Source organism: Salarias fasciatus, chromosome 20 (genome assembly GCF_902148845.1).
Source record: "Salarias fasciatus chromosome 20, fSalaFa1.1, whole genome shotgun sequence".
NCBI classification, from domain to species: Eukaryota; Metazoa; Chordata; class Actinopteri; order Blenniiformes; family Blenniidae; genus Salarias; species Salarias fasciatus.
In genome coordinates this window covers 17,576,049-17,585,553 of record NC_043764.1, presented here as the reverse complement: position 1 = coordinate 17,585,553, position 9,505 = coordinate 17,576,049, and the positions used below count along the sequence as shown (strand labels likewise).

The following is a 9,505-nucleotide window of genomic DNA, read 5'->3' as shown; positions in this document are numbered from 1 at the left end:
TCCTCTTCAACCCCACCACATTCACACACACACACACACACACACACACACACACACACACACACACACACACACACACACACACACACACACACACACACACACACACACGAAAAAGTCTTTATTCACTCTAACTCTCAGCTGTCTCACTCTCACCTTCCCACTCTCTGTTCCTCCTCTCTAACTGTTCTCTTACCTTTCTCTCTCTCTCTCTCTCATCTCTTTCACTCTCCTGCTCATTTCTCGCCATCCCTTTGCTCTATATCTAGGAAATTATGCAGTTTTTGCTCTTCCTCCTCTGGCGGGTGTGCAGCTGGCCGTGAATCGGTCCGTGCAGCGGTCCGTGATGGCCACCGATCCCAGAGGGGCTGTAGCGATGGCGCAGCTCCTCGTTGTTGATGTAGCACAGCTGCACGGGCCGGGGGATCGGTTCGCCCAGGAAATATGCCTCGTCTCCCTCGGACTCGGAGGAAGAGGAGCAGCTAGAGCACCAAGGGTCGGCAGCCTCTATGTAGCCGTCGCCCCAGCAAGGCCCCCCTAGCCCCACAGGCTGCCAGCCAGCATTCTGCAGGGTGAGATCAGACGTGGTGCGGGGGCAGGGCCGGTGGGGCTGCTGCCTGTACCCGCCGGGCTCCAGACCGTACAACTCCCGGGCAGCGTGGCCAGAGGGGAAGCGATCGTAATCCTCCTGAACGCGGCGGTAGGGCGGCTCCACCATTTGAGTGGGCCGGTCCGCCACCAGGTGCAGGGCGTTGTCGGAGCGAGAGCGGCGGGAGCGTTTGTGGTGGCGCCCGCTGCGGTGATGCCCGTTGTTCCCACGGTGGTGTTTGCGGCGTCGCGGCTGCGCCTGCTGCTGTTGGGACACAGATTCCTGCGCGTTGAGGCGTCGGCGTGGCATCCTGTCGCTCATGGGAGCCATTCGCAGGTTTCCGCTGCTGCCCATCACCCCGGCGTGAGCCTTGCCGTCGAAGCCAAGCGGCTGCGGGCCGTCCCAGTACTGCAGCGGGTAGCCAACTCTCAGCGGGGTGTACATGTTGTTGTTGAATGGCCGAGAGGAGGATAGCGACTCTGTGCTGTGGAACTGAACAGAGGAGCTCAGTGTTCCCATGTTGCTCTTTTCAGACACGTTCACGCCTGAGTCCTTACTCAGGTCCGGCATGGAGAACCTTGACAAATGTTCCTGACGCTTAGTGACCCCATCCAGAGAGTTCCCAGCTGGAATCACAAATAAAACATGTCATTTTAATCCCATTTTCTGCAATTTATCAAAACATTATATTGAACAGCGTAGCTGACAACACTGTACCTGTCGCATTGGACATAGTGAGGGAGTCCATGGATCCACGAGGAGTCTGTTCTAGAGGAGTCAGAGGCTCATTGAAGCTCATGGCGTTGATCGGGTTCCTCCTGGTCAGCGGGGGTCTGCCGTCTCTCTGAAATCCATGCAGACTGATGCTCCTCTTGTCAGAGAAGCCTTGATTCTGGCTCGACATCTCGTTGAAGCTCATCTGGGTGCGCAGCTTGTTCGGTCGGAATTCTTCCTGGTTGTGGTGGATCCAGTTTTCATTAAAGGAATGGCCTCTCAGGGCGGCCATAGGGGCCCGCTTGGTGTTACCCTGTTCCTTCCCCCACGAATCCGGCCTCTTCACTGGGTTGGCAGGAGTCTGGGCTGGTTGGTGTGCATTTGCATTAGGATTGTAGCCTTGCCGAGCATTGCACTGACCTAACAGATGCAAAGATGTAGGAGAGGGGGATGGGTCCCTTTGCGGGCCCTCATAGGAAGCAGGAATGTAGGGATCATCCCGACTCATCCACACCTGGTTAAGGCTTGGGGCGCGACTTGGAGTGCGGCTCGGCGTGCGATTAGGTGTCCTGCTCGGAGTCTGGCTGGAAGAAACGCTTAAACGATCCATCTGAACGGACAGGGGATCGATCTCGGCAGACAGTCGGTCAGGCATCGGTGGAGGCGCCGACTGGCGGGTCTCTGAACTCCGCCGCTCCTGCTCAGCATTCCTGCGCTCCTTTTTCCCAATCTTGGTGCTGTGGCGGGACTCACGGGAACGAGCACTTTGGAACGCAGAGTCAGAGGAGTCAGACTCTTCTGGATCCTGGTCGATGCAAATCAAACAGATTAGCGAAATAACAGGTGGAATTACGAATCACTTCAGGAGGAAGTACATCCTACTTGAGAAAGTTGTTGTGTTTTTGTTGTTGTTGTTGTTGTCTTACCTGTCCGGCACTGCAGGACCGTGAGCAGAAGATATGTCCCTGCTTCGGCAGGAAAGGGCGACCCAGCAGAGAGCGCTTGCAACGTGCGCAGCAAAAACATTCCTCAGTTGCGTGCCAGTGCTGCCCATCATATGTCATCTGTCCTTGGTCAATGCCTTTGGTAAGTTGGGAAAGAAACAGATTCACTCACATATCTTACTTTGGAGTAATGGTTTGCGTCCGTTTCATTGCGACTGAAAGGTGTTTTTGCCTAAACTGACAGTTCAGGCAACTAAAACTACAAATATGTAAAACAGCATGTTCTTCACTTTCTGATCATAGTTGCTCACCAGAAAATCAACCACTTAGATATGTCTGCTGGCGGTCATAACATTTTCTTTGAACACAGCTTTTTTTTTTTACTTCTAAAAAAAGCCCCACACACACCTTTCACTCCAAACTCTCACACATCAGCCCTTGAATTGTATGATGGCACAAATACATTACACCGCCGCTGCTCCCCGGCAAGGGGAAGTAATCATCTTTCGCGGCTCCCATCTGGATACAACATGGGAGCATCCTCTGAAACACTCTTTCACTGTGAGCCTGGGATGATAATAAGCATCCACATCTCAGTGTACTGGATCCGCCTCTCCACAGCTGTGGCACATGGCTCGCGGAGCTGATAACGCCCACGCTTACAATAAACGGCTGTCGGATTTTTCTGTGATGTTGGTGGAAAAATAACATGTCCATGTGCTTTTGTAGCAAATTCATGTATGTTACGGGACTATACGAGCAATGCTAATAAGCCATCCAGGAGACATGCGGTACCTATGTGCTCGCCACAGGCGTCGCAGTACTCTGCGTAAAGGGACTCGAAGCAGTTGCAGCAGTGTGGCCGGCCGTCCTTCATGATGTAGCGCTGGCCGCCCAGGGTGGTCTCACATTCGTAGCAGCAGAAGTGCTTCATGTGCCAGTGTCTGCCTTCAGCCTCGGTGCACTCATCAGCGAAAATGATCTGCACAATTCAGACATGGCATTTATTAACAGACACAACAGTTGGTTTCAACTGAAAGAATGCCACCAGAGGACATTAGGAATATGTGTTTTCTGATTGTTTTCAGCTCATTATGAACTTTTTCCTTTAATGTTGTCTCGGAAGAATCCTCTCATGGTGGGATGATGTTCTGGGTCCTTCATGGGTGCATTTTCAGTTCATTATTTTTTTCCCATAATATTTTCATGAAATCTCTGCCATGATGAACATTTTACCCCAAGACCCTTTGAAATTAAGCAAGCTTGGTTGAGTTATGCATGATTTACTTTCAGATTGTTTAAAAATCCTGTTTTTTTTTTAATAAGATAAATAATTGAAACAACAAAAGACATCAAGACTTAAAGCAAGCCAATGTTACATTAAAAATGAAACTGGAATGAAGCTTTCCAGACTTTCAATAGTCTTTTTTGTGACTCATTAGGTTGCTATTGAACATATTTAGAAGAAACTCAATTGGTGTTGAATAGATGAGACAGTATCAAACTGATGATGGTTTTTAATAACGTTCCCAACCAAACGTTGCCAGAGTTTGATGAACCGGAGTTGTTGTCATTATTGACATCTCAAGCTTGACATCCACAAATTCTGTTTGGAAAACAGACTTTCTGAGACATGGCAGGAATACCAAGCCATCTTTTCTCTCCAGGCCGGTTTCAACCCCGTCCAAGTCTATGAACTATGAACCATTCGGTCGTTTCCAACCCAGAAGGGTTCCGGGCCCAGACCAGCGCACCTCGTCGCAGGCGCAGCAGCGGGGCTTCAGCCTCTCGGCGTGGTGCCGGCCGCAGAAGATCTTCCCATCCTGATGGAAGTATATCAGATCCACCAGCAATTCTTCGCACGTGCCGCAGACAAAGCAGTGAGGATGCCAGCACTTCCCATGACCTGCCCTCACAGCAAAAACTACAATATCCCCTCCGTTTATCTGACCACCGCACTGCAGGAAAGGAAAGGAAACAGAAGTGAAGGGAAGAAGAAGAAGAAGTGAAAAGAAGGAGAAGAAGAGAAGTGAAAGGAAAGGAAACAGATGGGAAGGAATACGAAACAGAAGAAAAAAGAAGATTAATCAAAAAATTGGAAAAATCAAAAAAAGAAGATGGAAAAAAGGAAAGAAAATGTATTAAAAAGAATGAAGTGAAATGAAAGGAAAGGAAGTGGCAGGAAAGAACAGGAAACGAGACAAGAGCAAACAGGAAAGGAGAGAAGGAGAGGAATCAGTGTGGGGAGAAATATCGGAGAACACAAACACTCAGATGTGAAGAGGTAAAGAGACAAGATGGCCCTTTTAGGGCTGAAGATTTGTCAGAAAGAGCTCTTGAAGTTGTTTGGCTGATCATCAATGTTTTCAGTGAGTAAAAAAAAAAACCATGAGGGTGAAAAGGAAGAAAGCTCGTGTGTTTACTTTGTCACAGACGGCCCCGTTGATGGTGAGAGGGAACGGACGGACGTTTCCCCGGCCCAGGTTATCCTTCTTGCGTTGGTTGCTGAAGATCTTCAGTTCTCGTTTCTCCTCCTCATCCAGAGCGTTACAGTAACGTACCTGAAGTGACACGGCTCATCGTCACCCTTCTTCATACAAACGTTTCTCTAAACATTTACGTCTGGAACTGATTTTCCACCTTCTTCTGATTTGTTTACCTCATTGTCATGTGGAGGCAACTGGTGAAGCAGTTGTTTGATGCGATATTTCTCCCCAGGGCTGTTAATATAAGGAACCTTTTCTTCAGGTAGGGAGTTATAGTACTGATGTACCTGAAAACATCAAAAACGACAAATTCATTTGAAATCTGCACGAGGGCAGTGAACTTCAGAATAACTCTGGCAGTAAACAATTAAAACAAACTAAAGAGAAGAATCCAGCAGATATAAAAAAAAAACCACAAGATCATTATTCAGTGGGTTTTTAAGCAGCTCTAGTGTTTTATCATTACAGTTTACTGTTGGTGGGAACTGGAGGATCCGTCACCGTAGTGCAGTACTTAGCGCTCAGGCCTCACAGCAAAAATATCCCCAATTCAAATCTGATTGACCATGTTTCTGTACGAAGTTTGCATGTTCTATCTATCTATCTCTATTGATATTGTGGATAATATAGCTGTGTTGTTGTCACACTAATTACCAAGATAAGAAGCAACATCAGAATGGCTGCATTAAACTAGCAACATGCAGCCAAAAGCAGTTTTTATAAAAGTAACATCACAGACACTGTGGATACAGGTAATATTAGGTATTCAGAGTCGGATGGTTTGTGCAGCAGGTAAGAGATGCTTCTTATTCAGTTTAAAGGGGCTTTGTGTCAATCGTGACATGATTGTATTCAGATCAGAGTGTGTTATTGTCCTGATTAGTGGCATTACAGCAACACGTTACTTTGCGACATGCTCCTTAGAAAACTGGTAATAATCTTATCGGTCTGCTATGAGATTTTTAGGCAGGTACTCCGATGAGATATGAGCAATAATTCAAATAAAACAAGTTTAGCAGTGCAAGCAAAGCTGTTTTCATATCAACAATGAAAAGGTGGCTTACACAGTGATATCTGCACCATTATGTGGACATCATGTTGGGCTAAATGTTGGCTAGTTTACACACAATCTACCTTTTTCCAAATAACCAGGATGAATCTGGGATTGCTTTAAAATAAACCCGTCATGGTCTTGATACCAACATAAGTTTGTTATATTTTTCCCTCTTTCATCGCTGCCCTTGGAAGTCAGTGTCTGGAATTGAAAGTGTGGCACAATGAGCCGTGTGCTGCTGCGGCAGACACAACCTTCAGCAGCATCAGCCTCTTTAAATTTTCAACAGCTAATATTCACATGGTTTAAAGGAAATCCTCAGTTACACACACTGGCACTGCAATTAGAATTCACGATGCGGCTGCACTTGGTATCCGTGGCCCGAACTGCCGTTTGTATTTACATGTTCGTGGGTGAAACATAGAAAACCTTGATTGGCGTCGGAGAAGTAAACACTCAAAGGATGGAAAGCAATCTTGTCACTTGTCTCTGATTTCAGCATAACAGCCTTGGACACAAAGTGGTCTGGTGTTCAGTGCAGTGTTAAGATCTATTTTGCTGAAGTTTTTCCTGATTCAATTTACATAATCAGTGGGGTGGAGAGTGAAAGGCAAAGGCACGGCGCTCTGAGTGCTCCCCATCAGGCCCACTTGTTTTGTTCTCCATCAATGAGATCGACATTCGCCATTGCTCCAGTCAAGGTCATTTCACATTAGTAATTTCACCCAAAAACCAGCACCTTTACATCAGTGGAGTTTAATCATAGCTGTATGTGATGTGTTGTTGAAGCTATTTTGATTCTTTTTATTCGAATACATGGAAAACCTGCACAGGAACAAGTGGTATAGCTGACGGATGGATGGATTTCAGCTGTGTGGTGATGCCGTGATCAGCTCTCTGGAGTTTTTTGGGTGAGCAGCTCTAAATTGCCTGTATGTGTGAACAGGAATGTGAACGTTTGCCCTGTGTTGGAGTGAAAACTTGTCCTGCTCTCACCCACACACAGCCGAGATCTGCTGCAGCATCCTGCCACCCTGAGATGGATAAAGGAGTGCAGAAGATGGACGAACGAAAACTGGGTCAAAAACGTCTTGACAGAAAATTTGTCGGAATTTAAAAAAAAAAAACCAAAGTCTCTCACAATCGAACTTGAATGCTGTCAAGACGGCAGATTGTGACTGATGACAACTCAATAAACGACACTACACAAAATGGTGATTTCTTTTTAAATGCCAGACTTTTGAATGACGCTGTGCAAAGACAACTCCAAAGTGACGGGCTCGAAAATCATTACATTCAAGTGCATTAAAAGAGAAAGAGGCAGCCACAATCGGCTGCACCTCCTGTTGGATGACAGAGGCTGCAGCCTCTTTCAGCATCCTGTCAAGATGGCTGACTGGAGAAAATGACTGTTATCAGCCCGTCCTGTCATCTGTTAGCAGAGCCTGAGGAGGCCTGTTGCATTAGAGTGCTCCTCTCACTAAATAAGGACAGGAATGTTGATACTCAATATTGCTGAACGCAAGTGTGTTTATCTTGTGTCACAATACGAGGAGAAAACAACAGATAAAAAAAAAAAATCAATGATAAAATATCTTCCTGTGGATTTGCACCACTGATTACATTAGCTCGCTCATGCATGCTATTAAAAGGCATTTAAACTGCAAATGAGTCCAGACAGGGAATTGGGAAACCTGCATGCATAAACACATTGCCACACATTTTCAATTAGACTCATCCAAACGTTAATTGGTTTAATTTGCTTTCATTCCTTTGGGTCTGAACTTGCAAAGATACTTTCAAATACTCAAGAAAATCCAGGCTTAATAAGGCGAAAGCATCATTAGGCTGAAAATGACAACGCGAGCATGGTTATCAGGTAGAATGCTTTGTAAAATCAGGAATCATGTACTCGATGATAATCAGGGAAACTACCTTTTACCGAGATTGGAGCCTCCCAGATGAACAAAGCCTCTGTACACATAAAACGTTATTGTAAAATCTCCCACTTTGAAGTGGAACAATGGGGCGATTCTGATGATTTGTCAATGTATTCATCTATTCACATCTGTTCTTCAGATAATGCAATCAACTAATCAGTGTGTGGCTTCTTTTCATAATTGTGGTTACAGTTGTCATTCTGCCTGACTCTGGATTTGTTTCCTGCAGCGTCGGCGCTAAACGCTGACAACCAAAAGATGTCCTTACAATTTCTCACACGAAAGTCCTGACAGCTGAATCTCGGTGATTCCTGTCATCCCTGCCCTTCCTGTCTCGAAATCAAAGAGATTAAAGCGCCATGAAGGGCATTAAAGCAACAATATTCATACGTGATCAGCCCAGTGACTGAATTTCTTTGTCTGATTCGATTAGATTCCATATAATCCACTGTTAAAAAACAAAAACGAAATCACTTCGCTAACGACGGAATGTGTGTGCACCTGCTCGGGACTGAGGCCAGGGGGAACCCAGGCGTATTCTTCCAGTGCGCATCCGGAGTCATCGTCAGAGGTGGAGTTCCTCTGGAAGTCGTACATCAGCTTGGTGATGGTCTTCTCCATCTCCAGAGACATGGCTGTCACAACATGCTCCTCTACACGAGCCGTCTTAGTGGTCACAGGCGTTCCTGTGGGGGAAACAGACAGACAGGAGCGTGAGTGTGAGGAAAATCCCAGACAGTCCTGTCGTGGTTCGCTCTATAGCGGTGGGGCTTTTTGGATCTTTCTTTGTGGAGCTTCCATGTTCTCCCTGTGCATGTGTGTGGTTTCTCCCAAGCACAGTTTCAGTTGTCTGAGGTTAATTAAGCACTGCGAAATCGGTCAAACCGTAGCTGTGAATGTGAGTGTGTGTGACCGTTTCTCTGCATTTGCTCTGCAATGGACTGGAGACCTGTTCAGGGAGTTTTGCCCAGATCAGCATCCTTCAACTCTCAGCTGGAGCTTGGAAATGAATGAGAAACCAATTTAGTATTTTTCAGTGTGGATGGAAATAAGTAAATTGATGACATTCATAAAAAAAATCAGGTCAAGTAATATTAATCTTTTGTGTGTTTCTTTAAATAATTACCCAGAAGAATAAAAAAAAAAAAAAAAACTGCCCACATTTCATATCTGTGACGGCTTTGAGCTAAATGCTAATCATCATGGGAAGTGGACTTGAAATGTCAGAATAGGATTCATTATCATTGTTTGAGAAACGATGACAATATATTCAGGAGCTCGAGTTGGCAGTGCAAAGTAAATAAAAATGGAAACCAAGAAATTTTTTTTTAAAAAGTCCAAATCAGAATTAAACTCTGGTCGTGGAGCTGCTCATCTCTCTGAAGCTTCCTGCAGTCAGGTGAGTGATGTTGCATGTCAGAGCTACATTTAACTATCTTCAACCATGAACTAACTTTAGAACTAACTCCAATATGACTGACTTCAGCAGATTCAACATGTTTGCATAAATTGGCTTTCGGGCTTGATGATGACTCCAAATCAAAGGGTTATTGAAGGTACTGTGACTGACTGCATCAACTGTGACAGTAATTTCAATTTATACATTTTTCAGTGAAATCCACATATCAGCCTCATGGGGGCGCTAGGGAAACCATTCAAGATTTACCAGTGTTTCTTGAACCAACTCTTTATAAAGGGGCACTCACTGAAATCTGTAGTGCCATGTTGCAACAAACTAAACAAACAAACAAATAAACCCTTAGGTGATCCCCATTGTG

The 9,505-nt window shown here is 45.6% G+C and overlaps 1 protein-coding gene across 1 annotated transcript in view; it reads right to left on the bottom strand.

Annotated features, from left to right (window-relative positions):
- Positions 1-53: 53 nt before the first annotated feature.
- The window catches only part of LOC115407644 (prickle-like protein 2), a 34,711-nt gene continuing 25,259 nt past the window's right edge, over positions 54-9,505 (bottom strand). Inside the window, exons 2-9 of the mRNA XM_030118070.1 lie at positions 8,229-8,413; positions 4,907-5,020; positions 4,671-4,808; positions 4,002-4,205; positions 3,043-3,229; positions 2,230-2,384; positions 1,307-2,108; positions 54-1,215 (exon numbers count right to left, since the gene is read on the bottom strand). Coding sequence (XP_029973930.1) covers positions 266-1,215; positions 1,307-2,108; positions 2,230-2,384; positions 3,043-3,229; positions 4,002-4,205; positions 4,671-4,808; positions 4,907-5,020; positions 8,229-8,360 — 2,682 coding nt within the window. The 5' untranslated portion in view covers positions 8,361-8,413 and the 3' untranslated portion in view covers positions 54-265. The remainder of the gene's footprint in view (positions 1,216-1,306; positions 2,109-2,229; positions 2,385-3,042; positions 3,230-4,001; positions 4,206-4,670; positions 4,809-4,906; positions 5,021-8,228; positions 8,414-9,505) is intronic.